Below are 16,374 nucleotides of genomic sequence, written 5' to 3'. Positions count from 1 at the left end.
TCGTGACTCTCGCCGCGACGTGAGTCCCACGCGAGCGCACGTCCGCCCGCGATCTCGGAACGAAGGGGGGCACGTGGAGTTTTTCGATCGGCACGCAAGAACTCGGTCTCGGTTCGTACAGAAAGAGGAGCCTGTTGACCGGCCGCGTGGGCGGGCCGCGTTTTTAGGTCAAGCCCGAAAGAAGTATCGTGCTCTCTTGTGCTCATCGGCTAACGCGTGTTTCGTGTCGGGGCACGTCACATGAAAATCTCCTCGGTGAGAAGATACACGTGGAGGGCGCGCATAATGCGTTGTGTGCAAGTTGCCGCGCGGGTTTCCATCCTGCTAAGCCCTCCGTATAATCGTTATCAATTCTGGAAGCCGCCGCGCGCGCGCACACACACGCACACGCACACAGGAAGCGTGGGTAGAGTATACATACACCCAGTAAGCGAGCAATTGCTCCAGCTCGTACGCGCACATATAAAAGGTGCGGGATCGCGCGCAAGGTGAACCCGCGTGCACACGCAGATACGCAATAATTTCCGCGCGGTGCGTGCACGTGGATGCGAGATCGCACGCGTGGCGTAACCGGCGCGGCGCGCGCGGCGGGCTCCCTGATTTACGAGCGGCGCGGATTAAACGCGATCCGCGCCTTTCGACACCGTTCCGCGTTTACTCATCCGTCGCTTTGCATAATTCCCGACGTGCGCTAGATTATCCCGCGCTCGTGGGAAGGGTATACTGCATCGGGAAAGCTGCAGCCGCGATCACGTGATCTTAACGCGAATAACGACGTTTGTAAGTAATCTCCGCTATTACGCACGACTATTGTATGTGTCGAAAGACAAAATAAAACGATCGAGACAAATTCATTAAGTTATCATTATTCATTAATTAAAGCTTTCATGTACTAAAATTAATCGTAGTGATAATAATAGTTTGATAAAAGCAAACGCAATATTTTTCAATGATTTATATCTCAAAATAATTAAAAAGACAAGGACTGTTTCTATTGGAAAATAATATCCATATAAAAAATAATAAATCGCGTAATTTTTAAATCGGTATTTTAAGAACAATTATTATGCTACGTATTTTTCCGTTGCAGCGACAGAAGAAAATATCGACTGGCTTGATTAACTTTTCTTTCCATCCCTCAATATAAAATAATTTTATTTTTCATTATTCATTAATTAAATTTTTCATGTACTAAAATTAATCGTAGTGATAATATAGTAATAGTTTGATAAAAGCAAACGCAATATTTTTCAATGATTTATATTTGTATTTATATTTCGTATTAATGATTTATATCTCAAAATAATTAAAAAGACAAGAACTGTTGTCTATTGGAAAATAATATTCGTATAAAAAATAATAAATCGCGTTATTTTTAAATCGGTATTTTTAATTTTAAGAACAATTATTATGCTACACACTTTTCCGTTGCAGCGACAGAAGAAAATATCGACTGGCTTGATTAACTTTTCTTTCTATCCCTCAATATAAATTTGTAGTTTTATTTTTCATTAATTAAATTTTCCATGTACTAAAATTAATCGTAGTGATGATATAATAATAGTTTGATAAAAGTAAACGCAATATTTTTCAATGATTTATATCTCAAAGTAACTAAAAAGATAAGAACTTTTCTATTGGAAAATAATATCCATATAAAAAATAATAAATCGCGTAATTTTTAAATCGATATTTTAAGAATAATTATGCTACGCATTTTTTCGCTGCAGCGACGGAAAAAAATATCGACTGACTTGATTAAGTTTTTCCTTTCTATCTCTCAATATATATTTATAGTTATTTTAACGTCTATATATATACATATACCTTTATTAGTATCCTTACCGATGAAATTCCGTGTTTTACGACGTAGCGGGACCCGCCACTGTTTTCACGTCTTTTTATCTGCCCCTATACTCCTTATGTGAATTTTGTGGAATCTAGCGACATCTCGGTGTACTAATCGGCCCGCGCGATCGGCGCGATTACGATCAGTCGCGTCCGCCAGACGCCGCGTCTCCCTACTGTCTCCTTCTGTCGCTTCGTGCATTGTTGTCGTTTCCTAAGACGCGTTTGTCGTCGGGTATTTTGCAGAACTCGGCACCCGCTCGGTGCCGTCATCGCAGGGTCATCAGTCGTTGTCCGTGTCCGAGGTTTCGAGGATCATCGAAGTGAAGCATCGCCGCAGCGGAGTAATTGAGGCAAGCGGTCGCGCTTGTCTAAAATATTTGCGTAACTGTGCACCTGTTCGCCATGACAGTGCGTTACTCCAACTTTCGTGTCGTCAGGAGTGCATCGCGGGCAATCGCAGGTAAATCGGGAATGAATCTGCTGAGAATATATGAGCGTTCTCAGGTATCTAATCGATTTCGTTTAGTCTCCTTCCATCGCTTCGTGCATTGTTGCAATGTCGTTTTTTAATACGCGTTTGTCGTTGCGTATTTTGCAGAAACCGCTTTGACGAGGATCATCGGTTGCTATCCAGCGTCCGAGGATTCGAGGATCATCGAAGAGCCTCGAGTGAAGCATCGCCGCGGCGGATTAATTGAGGAAGCCGATCGCGCTTGCCTAAAATATTTGCATAATGATGCGCCTCCGCCATGACGTGGACAGTGCGTTACTCCAATTTTCGTGTCGTCGGCCGTTGGAAGTGCATCGCGGGCGATCGCAGGTAAATCAGGAGTGAATATACCGGGAATATGTTGGCGATCGTTCTGAGGTGTCTAATCGATTTTGTTTAGTCTTCGTCCCTCGCTTCGTGCAGTGTCGTTTTCTAATATTCGCGTTTGTCGTTACATATTTTGCAGAACCCGCTTCGACGAGGATCATCGATAGCTATCCAGCAGCATCCGAGGATTCGAGGATCATCGAAGAGCCTCGAGTGAAGCATCGCCGCGGCGGATTAATTGAGGAAGCCGATCGCGCTTGCCAAAAATATTTGCATAATGATGCGCCTCCGCCATATGACATCATGGACAGTGCGTTACTCCAATTTTCGTGCCGTCGGCCGTTGGAAGTGCATCGCGGGCGATCACCAGGTAAATCAGGAGTGAATATGCCGAGAATATACGAGCGTTCTGAGGTGTCTAATCGATTTCTTTTAATCTCCTTTTATCGTGCATTGTTGCAGTGTTGTTTTCTATAATATGCGTTTGTCGTTGCGTATTTTGCAGATCCCGCTTCAACGAGGGTCAGTATCCGAGGATTCAAGGATCACCGAAAAGCATTAAGTGAAGCATCGCCGCGGCGAATTAATTGAAAAAGGCGATCGTTTAAAATATTTGCATAACGATGCAAATATTGTCAATGTCAAATATGACAGTGCGTTACTCCAACTTTCGCCGTCGGCCGTCGGGAGTGTATCGCGGTAAATCAGGAATGCCCGGGAATGAATATACGCGATAATTGTTTTGTCTAATAGACTTCGTCGGCATGTCGATTCGTGTATCGTGGAATTTTTACGCGTTATTATATTTATTCGCGAGTGTGTCGTCAAGAAATAACACCAAGGAATCGGGAGATCACCGACGGAGTTCTCAATCGAGAGAGAGAGAGAGAGAAACATGATCGCTGCTCGTCTACGATAATTGGTGAGTAACAAATTTCTTAATTATTTCTTATGCCTTTTCGTCATACATTTTCGCGGAGAAAGGATAAAGTCAATATCCTGGAACGCACATTATATCGGACGCAAATCACGCGAGTGCGTCGGCGTTTACGAAACCTATTATATCTCAGAATGAATAACGTTTCGCTAAATAATTTATCGTCGCGTTATCGCGACCGTGCGGCATCCTGTGATTCTCTTTGACGCGCCCGATCGAGTAGATCGCGATGCCCAAGCTAGGAGAGGCCAGACTCTCGAGGGGAGAGAGATTGAGTTACCAAGATAATCGGATGCACGCCCATTCGCACGACCACGCATCCCGATATCTTTTAGGCGCGGTTCACAACGCGAGAGAGTTGAATTCCTCCTCTCGGAGATACCCTTCGTCGATGACCCCCGGGCATCGACACCGCCGCCTCCCTCCGGTAGGGTTCATAGAAGTTTTCAAGAAGAACGCCGCGGCTACTTTGTTTACATCGCGTCCGATCGATCGCCGTTGCATCGGCGTGAAATACACTCCGTGGACGCTGACGAGATGATCATTAACGATAATCGGCGCCGCTACCGAGGAAACGATTGATTTCAGCTCACGCGTTAGGAATAGGCGGAGCGTTGATTTCATCTTACTTAACGGAGGGGATATTAGACACGATTTGTAATAATCGATTTTACAGATTAACTCGAAAATCAAATTGAGCTACGCTTCTCGAATGAGCTGGCATTTCGTCGAATTAATACCTTCGTTCCGCGGCATTAACATATCGGATAGGATATTAGAAACGATTTAGTAATCGATTTTATATATTAATTTGAAAATCGAATTGAGCTATACGCTTCCCGAATAAGCTGAGATTCCGTCAAATACCTTCGATCCGCGCGGCGCATTAATGATCCTTAGTCGAATTCCCCGGAGGCTTTTTGATAGCTTAATCCCTTCCGATCCGCGAGTGGCCTCTCGAAAGATTTCGACCGCGATGAATTCAAGGAGATCTATAGAGATCTCGTCGCGGCCGAGGCGGCGGCTATGGAACGCGACGGGGGCAGATGGGCTCGGCAAGCACACAAAAGCGATAAATCAACGTAATAAGTCCGGACCTGGGAGAAACATCGAGTCCATAAAGATGTTGGTTTAGGACACACACGCATTTCCGAGGCGTGCCCCTCTCCTCGCGAAGCATCGCGCGGCTCTCTCTCTCTCTCTCTCTCTCTCTCTGTCTCTCTGCCCGCTTAGAAAATCATGAATCGCCCCCCGATCTCGATCCGAGCAGGAGTCGGGGCACACCCGCGTGTCGTGGGATCTAATAAAGAGAAAGATATAGCCCCGGTACTCGTGTTTTCTCTGTATATATAAAAATGTTTTGCTTACTAGCTCTCGTTCGGAGCGACCGTCAAAGCGTGAGATAATAAACACCGATCCACGAGTTGTCAGTTGAAGTATGTGCGAATTTGGGCATGCAATCTGTGCGCGTTACGGAAAATAAACATTAAAAAATTTATTTTACCGTCGATGTACTATATATTGGAAAAAGAGTAATTAATCATCTATATCGACTCGTATATACATGAAATCTTCCGTATTTATCATTTTAGTAATACAAAATAAAGTATTAAATATATTATTTAATACAAAGTAAAGTATTATATAGTTTAAAACAATTTTTAATGTTCAATGTATTAAAATATATTATTATTATTATTTAAAACAATTTTTAAGTTTGCGCAAACATCCATATCACGTTTATTCATAATGATGTATCGACTATGAATTAATGGTTTGCTTTTACTTCGACGAGGGAGCGGGCGCACCGAGTATTTTGCCTCCGCTTCTCGTTCCCGCACATAAAGATTCGATTTGGATCTCTCGAAGCTTCCTCCTCTCCTTCCGAGAACGGAGGAAGTCGAATGTCGGGGGAAGAGAACCGAAAGATTAAAGGGCGGAGTTAATGGCTCAATTAGCGCGGTTGGCAGGCAGCAAAACATGGAATGGAACTCGAACGGAAAAACTCACGCGGCGGCTAGGAACTCTCGAATTTCACGCGCGGGAAAATCCAATCGATTTTTTTTTAGAAACGAAAATTTTTCAAACGAACGATTTTCATTAAACGAGATGAGTTTATCTCTTCGGATAATAATCGTTCTACAAAATACTTAAATTATATTTTGAAATAATATTTTAAGTTTTTTATCGCCTATCCACATACAATTTGATAACATAATAAATGTTTTCCAATGTATACATATATAATACCGCTAAAATCTCTCTTTAGGAAAGAACGTTTATCTGCTGTCCGCATATTAATATTCATCATAAAATATTAACGATTGTTTTGCAACGTTATCCGGAGAAAACCCGAAGCGCTAATAAAACGTGAGGGCATCAGGGGACATTCGCCCGCGCGTATTTTTCTATCTGGCGAATATAAACGCGCTCGACGCGATCGGACGATATAACACGAGGCTTTATCGCCCGAGAATATCGTCGTTCCAGGCGACGCCGATTTTCGCCACACAAAATTGCTCGGCTACTCGACTTTAGCCGGGGTTTTATGGTTTTGACGTAGGCGCCGCGCGCGCGCGCGTTGGCAGAGAGAGAAAAGATCAACCGTGCCATTCGTGCGATAGCGTGGCGCGATCCCGCTCGCAGAAAGCCGATCTTAACGATCTTCTCGCGCCCCGGCGAATCGATGATAAAATCGAAGAACGACGTCCGCGCGCCCGTCGGCGGCCCGGCATTAAAGTCCCGGGTCCGAGGGGTTCGGCTTTATGGTTTCCGCGGCACGGAATACCCCCGGCGCACAACGAAAAAGATGGGGCCTAACTGGAAAACCGTGTCCGCCGCCTCTGTCAGCTGTCATTACGCGTCGTTAACTTGACAGTGGACAGAAAGTCAACAGGCGGCGTCCGGGCGCGCGGACGGATCTATATGGTCGACCTATACAGGGATTACGAGTCGGTCGGTGCGTCTCGCGGATAGAGCGGTTATCTTTATGCCGTTTCTAAGAAGATTCTCGCCTTCCCTCTCGCCATCTCCGTGTTTCTCTCCGCGCTTTTCGTTTCACGCTCCGATGATCGCGCGCGCGAACGCGTTCGTTCATCTCGCTCTCAGGATCACCCAAACCGATCGGCTTACAACTTTTTTTTCCCTCGGTATTTCAATGATCGTAGAATGTATCGTTTATACGATAATATGTATTTCGACAAAAAAAAACCTACACGAAATTTCCCATAAAATTGCAGAAGAATTCAAAAATTTATGTCCGAGGACGAGGGTGCTATTTAATCGTATATCAAGATATTTGTACGCAAAATATAGTTATTACAGATAATCCCAAATATAGACATCACTAATATATAGACATCCCACAAAATGTCCGAAAGTGAGGATGTTATTTAATCGTATCAATGATATTTGTATATGCATAAATATAGTTATTACAGACAATAAGTCCCAAATATATATAGACAAATATATATAGACATCCCAAATATATATAGACGTGACAAATAAATAAGGTAAATAGATAAGTAAAAATAAAATAGTCAAAAAAGGTATAAGAAACGACAACTTGTTCCCGTGCAAATTATCTTACTTCACTAAACCGGCATAATGGTACGCGCCCGAGAGTTGGGATAATCCCGGACAGTGTGTTCTACAGGAGAGACATCCCCGTTAATCTGTCGCTTGTAATCCCGCACCTTCGCCGAAGGGACGCGCGATGGTACAAGCTCGACAATCGGATTAAGCCCCGCGGTTTGTGAGAAGCGGACGCGCCCGGCCGCGGCGCGGCGTCTTCGGACCGGACGCGGACACTTTCTCTCTCTCGATCGGAGGGGCGCGGTTTATACATTTAAACGGTCAGATATTCGAGATGCGTTGCATCTCCTACGCACGCACACGGGAACCCTCTCCCGGGCCATTCTCCCGGGGGCCCCAGCGCTCTCGAGGAAGAGATCCCGGAGTGGTAAATTCTCGAACGCCATAACACCGCCACCGTGCGTTTGTTTGGACAAGGGCATTATGAGATTTTATGCGAGCCACGCGTGCTTCGTCGACTTACAACGTTGTTTATGCACCCAGCGGCACACCTCGCGCCTGCCTATGCCTCCTCCTTCTCCACCACCTCCTCCATCGTTCCCTTCTCCGGGAAGAACAGTCCGCCGTACGCTCGTCGGCTTCGAGATCAGCCACCCCTGCTTTCCTATACGTTGCATACGGTACATTTTTCTCGTTCCTATCTTTCTTCGAAAAGACCTCGATGACCTTAATACAAAGTGTTAGAAATCAGAGCGCTGTTGTTATCTCAGAAAATGCAAATCATGGTTTTCTTAACACTCGACGAAATATCGTGGGAGCCATGTGAGCTCACACACACATACACACACACACACACATACACATAGGCCGGACTCTAAAAATATCCTCCCAATGTATAGTGAGAGGAGATACTCGAAACACAGCGACAGATCAATATTAAATCTCTCTACATCATCGGGGTTATCATCTCACTTTAATACTTTGCGCAACTCATTTATTTCCGAACGTACTTCATATTCTGATTTAATATAACAATTGTTATATATTATTACGTCATTGTAGCAGCAATTCTCTTTCTTCAGTATCGAATACCTATAAAACCACGAACTTTTATCGCGCATCGCGCAATGACAATGGCGAAATATGTATATTATCGATAGCGTTGTTATCTTTCGCCTTCGACGAATCTTTTGTTTCGTCGATGCATGTACTGTTAGTCGAGGGGACGAAAAGCACATCAGCGATAATGAATATTTATCTGAACGAAACGAGCCGCGAGAACCTTTTGACGCGCCGCAATCTCAGTGGGGAGAAATACATCGACTCGGTTGAAGCAGACAAAACAAACCCGTCTTATCAATGAGTACCATCGCCTAATTGTCTCATTAAAGCGATTAGTCTCCGGGCGAGTCATCCTAGCTTTAGGGATACATTTCTCACGGGTAGCGAGAAATGTTTCTCTTTGTCGCTACAACTTTCAACAACCACCATTTTCTATTTCTCTCTTTACGAGTATGAATTTATTTATATTAACATGTATTTGTCTCTGAAACCATAAATATACGTAGAAAATCATTGGCCGTCATTAATTGTGCAAATAATTAATTCGTGTAAGATAGTTTAATCCTCGCGGCTGGTAATATGATTATTTTATCGTTTAACATCAGTTTGATAAGATGCGCCATTTTTATATTACTTATATAGGCAGAAAAAGCAATTAAAAGTGATGATTTTAATTTTCTCTTTTTTTATCTTTCTCTGCAAAAAATATAGCAAGCGAAATATTGAAAGAATATCAGAAAAATTTGTAGGCAAATATAATTGTTGGCGTGCGAAGGTTTATCATTGTCGACCAAACCGACTACAGAAAAAATATTGCGATAAAAAATTTTCAATAAATTTTAAGCGCAGGATGTATCTAATGTTATCAACAGTTAGATCGAAGCGATGCGTGAGCTTGCGCGTAAAATTCTGCCCTCTCGCGTACACGCATGTATTCGCGCGCGCGGCGTATACGTTGCGGCGGACTCGGGGTTGTATGCGAGCTTGCGGTACGCTATCGCGACGTATCGTATCGTATCGTACCTGGGTATCGTGTGTCTCCTGCGGGTCGAGGCTCCTGGCACAAAACGTGGGCAAGCGCGGCGTTATGAATGCGTGGAATTTATCAATGGACGGCGCGCGAATGATAAATCGCACGTGCAGTGCGTATCCGACGCGACGGCCGGGCACCGGTCGGTGGCTCTCTATTCGCGCGAAAGAGGCGCGGTGGAAGGATGGAGGCGGCGTGAGGGAGGGACGCGCACAGCCTCTCCCGAAGCTGGAAGGGAATGTCTTCCTTCGACGCGAGCGTTTTCCTACCGTGTGCATCGCGACGCCGCGCGCTGACAAATCGCTCTTCCGTTTTTACGCGCATCCGTACGCTGCCGCGCGCAGCCGGCGGCGTAAGTACTTGAGATCGCGTATGTTCACCCCGCGATTATGTCTATGCCGCGACACGAGTATAGGTACCGAGAAATCACTCGAGGGTGGAACGACAAATATGTAGGAGAAAGCGGGGGCCTTCGATACTACCGTATCGAGGTGTATACTTTTTTTTTATCAGTGACCTTTTCATCACCGCGATCTGAGCGAAAGGCTAAAATCGCGCGAAGCATTCGTTAGATAAGCGACGAAAGAGCGTATCATATTTTTATACTTCGCGAACGCACATTCGAATTGCATCGAGAGTTCCACCCCGCTCGTTCGCGTCGAGGTGAAATCCGAACGAACGGGTATGCAAAGGTATAACGTCGCGCGACAAGCGGAACGAGAAGTGTCGCGACAACACTTCACCGCGCCACGACGAGCGTATTTTCGATAAGCCGAAAGCGCACACGCGGATCGCGGCCGCGCCTTATATGCGCGAGCGAAACGGTCCCGGTCCCGGGCGAGAGCGAATTAAAGAGCGGGAAAGCACGTATCCGCGCACTCGTATCCCAACGACACAGCGAAACGTATTTCGATAAAACGAAGTTCAAGGATCCTCGCGCCGACGAATTAAGAGGCGCGTCCCGCCGCCGCGCCGTCGCGAGGAATTTACGCCGATAAAGCGCATGTAAGTGTATAGAAGGACTCGCGATATTTTACGCGCGCGTGATCCGATCTGGACGGATCCTCGTCGTGACGATCGCCACGAGAGGGCCCGGCGAATACCAGCATGTCTGGTAGCCCCGTGCATCTCGTTTGTTTTCCACGACGCCGGGACAACAGCCCGCATCCTCGCCGCGGTTCCCTTCCGTTCCCAACCGTTCCGCGACGGCCCACGCGATGAAGAGATTCATAAACGGGACGCGAGGTGATCTTGTTGCATTGTTTGTGTCCCGTTTTCACGGTAGAACGAGATCTTCCTCCCACGATCGGTGCGTGGGGTCAGCGGTGACGCTTCGGTCGTGATTACGATAAAAAAAAAAGAAGACTTACGAGATAAGGGTCTTTCACAGATCTTCGATGCTCGAATTCGCGTGTTGTCTTTTATTCAATTCCAGTATGTCGTTATCAGCGGGATGTCGTCGAAAGCGAATCGAGTTGTCTGCCCGAGATTTCATTTGACGATCCATTTAACTAGCGGAATAAGCGTTTTACTGTGTGTCGAAACGCGCCCGACGCGCGGCTCGTCAGCGGAGGCGTGCGATGATGCCGAACGTGGAGCCGGCGATGTCGTTCGTTGTGACGGAGCGAAACGCCGAAGGCAAAAATACACGGTGTGTCTCGCATCCTCGTAAAGAGACGAAAATATCTGTTCAAGACAGCGAGAGGAAGGCAGAGGCGGGATGCGGCGCCCGGCGTGCGCGCCGTACACTTTACATCCGCCATCGTTTCTCCGTCCCTTCTCATCCCAAGAAGCACCACGAAAGTTTCGATAGACTCGCGAATGGTCTACGCGCGATAGAGATGGGATTGAGAATATCATAAGATGAATGAATTGGTGCAGGGACGTATCCGAAACTCTTAAGGAGCGTTATGTGAAAAAAATATTAATATTTATCAATATAATTGAGTTACGATAAAATAATAATATAAGCATAAACCAATTAATAAATGAATAAAATCACCGACTAATGGGACTTTATGAACAATTTCTAATGGAAATATCACTCGGTGCTCAAATCTTCAATCTCGCTTTAACACATCCGGTTTATACGCCAAGCAACGAACCATGTAATAGCCGTGAGATTTAATTGCGTCTATGATCAAGAGGTACGCTTTTCAACATATCTGAAAAATTGTAATACAAACATACAGCAATTAAGTAAATTATAAGGTACCGAATGGCAATGATATCGTCCAGCGATATTCAATAATTCAGTTTTTCATTTTTTACACTCTCTCTTTTCTTGTATAACCATTAAATAATCTTTACACATCTCTTACTTATCATAGAAAATTGGGAAAATTGGCAAAAAAAGAATCCTTGTGCCTTGGACGAAATTTCGTTTTTGACTATTTACTCGTTCACATGCAGACAAGTCTAGGTAGACGCATCGGTCACGCGTTGTCAGTTTTTACCGTAGTCTGCTATACACAGACGTATATACTCGCGAGCACGCACGCACGCACATGCGTGCGCTACTTGTCCGATCTGTCACATAACTCGGGGTGGCTTTATGACGTTTTCCAACGTCGCGTTCGCTGTAAAACCGCGAACCCTCGTAAAGACCGACACGCCATCTCCCTCGCCGTGAATTAGATTCGCGTGGCGCGATTTTCTCCGGCGAGTGTCTCCTCTTTTTTTTCGCCTCTCCTCTGTTTCCTTCGTTTCTTTAGATTTTCATCCTCCACACCGCCGTTCACGCCGACATCACCATTCGTTTAGCCGCGCGCACGCTTACGGCGACCGCGACGAAGCCGGCGCGATTCGCTCGTCGGCCTCCTACTGCGAGCTTCAAGATCGTGGCACGAATAAAGAAAGCGGATGAACAAAGGACGCGGCGAGAGACCCGATAATCGGTGCGTCTCCTCGTGAGAACCGCGAAATTGAGTACCGCTGGATTGAGTTCCGCCTTCGTTCTATTATCCCCTAAATTTTTGTTACGCATTTAAAAAAATTCAAATGCGCATATAACTTAATATATCTAGTCTTGAGAATTATATTATGCCAAACAAATAGTGCACGGGCTTAGAAAATCGTACTGATGGTTAATGAAATATTAGAATTTATTTTAAATGTCTATTTTTTAACTTTTTAATTTTAAGAAAATTTATAGACGTACACATTCAAGAGATAATTTCCATTTGTACTTTGTTGTGCGCGCGATCATCGCAACGGACATTTATCTATTGACTATTCTTATTGTAGTACTCGAGTTTGTAAACATGACGAATTCATGCGTGTATACGTGTTGACATTTATATTCCGCTTTATAACACGTAGTTAAATTTAGGCAATTCTCAAGCGCGGTTCAAGCTTAATTCTGCATGGATAACAGTCGGTACAATTATACAGATCAATATTCTACGCGCGATCACACGCAATTTCGCGTCCACCAATAAAATTGTCGACCGACCAGGATTTATTAGCCGCTCCGCGCTCTACTACCTGTCCCTCCTTATCGATACGATATTGCGGATGATCGAGAGGGTGGCAACTGTTGCAATTAAATGCTTAATTGGACCGACATACTGGAGCTCCGGTGATTGCCGTCCCGGAACACCTGCTACGGTTGCTGGCTGATTTAATGCTGTGGAAGAATCAACGCTGAGTTTTACAGCGCTCTTAATGCACCTGTTTTTTCTCTCTCTCTTTCTGTCGTTCCCCGTTAAAATATTCATGTCGTCCGAGATGGTCGAGATTAAACGACCAATTCCTTGCATAATTGTCACTTTAATTGTGCATTATTAATTGACCACCGAGTCATGTGAAGTGTGGCTGCCGATTAACTACGATCTTCCGCGATACATCGAGGAGAGGTCGCGCCGCGTTAAGTTAAATAATAGAGATATATAGAAACGTACACATTGTGTGTAATAAATATAAATTGTGAGCGACATTGTTACTTGTGTCTCATTTTCGATCTATACAAGTGTTCGTGAAAGTATTCCGCGCCCCGTCGGGAACGCCACAGTACTCGAGATCGAGAATAATGGCGCGGCCTCTATTAGCCTTTCGACGGGGCACCGCAATTCCACGGTGAAAATGAAGCGCTGAAAGGACGGAAACCGCGGCTTTGTTCGGTCCGCGTCGAAGCGTCTAATTATTGCGTCGCTCGCCGCGCCGCGCCGCGCCGCGCCGTTTCCAACGTCCGAGAGCGCCTAGCCAACGGACGGAGAGGAGTCTTGGAGGAGGTAATCTCGTTGCGTGCAATCGCGTGTCGTGTTCGCGGAACGTGAAAACGTGCGAGGAGGCTTTAATTAACTCGATTAAGACGTTAAGCGGCTATTCCACCGGGTAACGTGATTCTCCGTCGAGCTCTCCTCTCGCCTCGCGTTCGACTCGAATACTTAAAGCGTCCGCATCGACTTTCCGATCGACACCGATTCTCCCAGCTCTCTCGCTTAGAAAGAAGCTTCTTGTTAACGCTTCTCGTTTCACTCGCGCGGTAACGCGACGTGCTACTCGCCGCGACCGTGTATGCAAATACAAGCAAAATCGCGTCGATCGCGCTGTTTTTACATTAGGCGCAATCGTGTTACGTAAAATGTAACATAGTCAATTTGCATCGGTTGCGCTTCTATATTTCTTGCATGTGCAAATTATAGGTGATTACGCATAAATCAATGTCTTTTCGCTTGTATAAGTAACAGCCGGGAGATTGTGAGTGAACTAATTATTAACGAAGTATATACGGTCGAAATATTCCGCGGACCAGTATTATTACGGGCCTGCCCCTTGCGAAAGGGTGACGCATAATAACATGCAAATTTCTTAATTCTAATCGTTGGTGTGTTGTCAAGTTGAGAACTCGTGTGCGCGCGGTGCGCTATATCTCATATCTTGATCCATATCTAATGACTTTGTATTCTACTTAAATATATAGGTAGGAACAATTACGGTCACGAAGAATAACTCCGAGTAGCAAACACGAGCAGTTCCGTAGTTACGTGAGACAAGATACACAGATTAATTTCTTTATAATGAATTCTTTATAATGAATCTGTTAAACCCAAGTCTTCTCGGAATAACATTTACGTTTAAATGACTAAATGTATCACGGACTTTTCCTAAATATTCTTTTAAATTTTTCCTAATGTTCTTCTGAAAAGATACTATGGAATTTAACATCGTATTTGTTTAATTTTTCTATCCACTCGCTCGTGACACTCGGAGTATATCACATACGGACCGTTTAGTTTGCAAAGTGAATCGAAAACTTACGGGTGATGTGGCGGCGGATGGAAAGCTACGGCCGCGGCTGCCGCGGCCGCCGCCGCGTGGTGCTCCCAAACCGCGGCCGCCGGATGCGCCGGATGAGGTGGCGGTGGTGGCCCGTGGTGCGGATGAAACGGCGGCGGGGGTGCCGAATGGGGGTGCGGATGGAAGGCCGCGTGGAAGGCCGAGTGCGAGTGATGCGGCGGTGGCGGCGGCTGCAGCAACGAGAATGCCTCCTGATGATAAGCGACCTCCTTCTCCGGCATCTTGCCGGCGGCCGCCGTCGCTGCGGCTGCTGCTGCTGCTGCTGTTGCCGCTGCTGCCAAAGCCAGCTGTCGCGTCAGAAAATCGCCGCCCGTTCCTTCCAGGATCAAAGCAGATTGGTCGTCGTCCCGGCACCCTGCTTGCGGCACCGATAATACAAACGATGGGTGACAATGGCGGACATAGTCCGTTCTCAAACAGACCGTCCGCTTGTCTTTGAAGAAAGACCCGATGATGAACGTGTCACCGCAATTGCTCCTCGTTTCTCCCCCGATCGAGATGATCGACGGTGTCTCATGAGGCGTACTTTCCTTTACGTTTACATCCTCGTCGTTAGAGTTTGAATAGTGAAAACGTGTCTCGGGTCAATGGGCCCGTCGGCGATTCTGAAGGAATCAGTCCTATTGAGTTTTTAACGGCGTTTTCACCACGTTTCTCACAGACGATCGTATCCGATATCACTCCCGAAACGGTTTCTCAGGTTCCACTCTCGATTCCGTTTTGGACAGATTTGCTTGTGAAGATAGTTGTCCGCCGATAGATTCGAATTATCCAACTGCTACCGACGCGAGACTCCTTTCACTGGTCGCCGAATACGGTGACTCACACTGTTCGTTAATCCACGCGGGCCAGTTTCAAGCCAGGTTCGGTCACTGATTTGATCAAATGGTAACGGGTATCGCCAGGTCACAACGCGATATTATCCTCGCATGAACGATCCCGTCATCGAACGGACAGGTTCATAGAGCGGAGTCAATCACTATCGTCGCAATTAATGCGCGACGATTCCCGCTGGATCGTGCAAATCGGGAGCACGTTCACCACGATTAAACTGCTTCTGACGGCGCGTCAGACGTCCTCGCGATCGCATTCCTAACCATTACCCTCGACAAATGAACGCATTGGAGCACCGCGCTATGATCACTGTCTGCCGATCGGCAAATAACACGCGCGACACTTGATTTTATCCCAAAATTGGAGCACTTTGACATTAGGTTTCACTGTCCTGTACCCGGAATGCAAACGATTATCCCTTTTGATTCGAGTGCACGACAGACCGTGTTTCCGACGGCGCGCGGGGGTGACGAGGCTGTCTTGCTTTGGGAAAGGCGCGAGTCGAAACGTGCATGCGGGCTCTGTCACGGTGCTTGTGCTTTGGCGGGTATGGCGGTACTGAAACTCCTCCACTACCACCACTACCACCACCATCACGGCCATCAAGAGGGAGCATGGTCAAGAAGGAGAGAGGTCGGGCGTGTGGCAGTGGCTGGTAGTGTGTTCTCTGGGTAGGCGTGCGACAGAGAGGCTGCGAAGACTCGGAGAGGAAAATTCGATGTAAGAAAAGGGTGGGGAAAAAGAGAACGAGAGAAAGAGAGAGAGAGCGAGAGAGTGAGAAAGTTACAAGAAAGAGGAACGACTTTGTGGGACGATGCGGGATAGAAAGAGAGGCGGATCAGTCGGGAATGGTGGGAAGAATCGTGGAGGAGAGAGGGAGCTTGTGGGATGAAAGTTAAAGGGAGACGACCGACGCGGCGATGGCGGAACGAGGAGAGAGAACGCGTGTCAGCTCGACAACTCAACTAGCACCAGCCGTCCCTGACTCCCACCCTCAGCCCTTTC

General features: G+C 46.2%; 1 protein-coding gene across 1 annotated transcript in view; it reads right to left on the bottom strand.

The window, feature by feature from the left end:
• LOC105454799 (transcriptional activator cubitus interruptus) overlaps positions 1–14,756 on the bottom strand; it is an 81,351-nt gene extending 66,595 nt beyond the window's left edge. The window contains exon 1 of the mRNA XM_011697686.1: positions 14,497–14,756. Coding sequence (XP_011695988.1) covers positions 14,497–14,756 — 260 coding nt within the window. The remainder of the gene's footprint in view (positions 1–14,496) is intronic.
• Between the last annotated feature and the right edge of the window lie 1,618 nt (positions 14,757–16,374).

This window comes from Wasmannia auropunctata, unplaced genomic scaffold, assembly GCF_000956235.1.
Source record: "Wasmannia auropunctata unplaced genomic scaffold, wasmannia.A_1.0 LD335975.1, whole genome shotgun sequence".
Lineage (NCBI taxonomy): Eukaryota > Metazoa > Arthropoda > Insecta > Hymenoptera > Formicidae > Wasmannia > Wasmannia auropunctata.
Note: the sequence above shows the minus strand (reverse complement) of the source record. Positions and strands in the feature narration are given on the sequence as shown.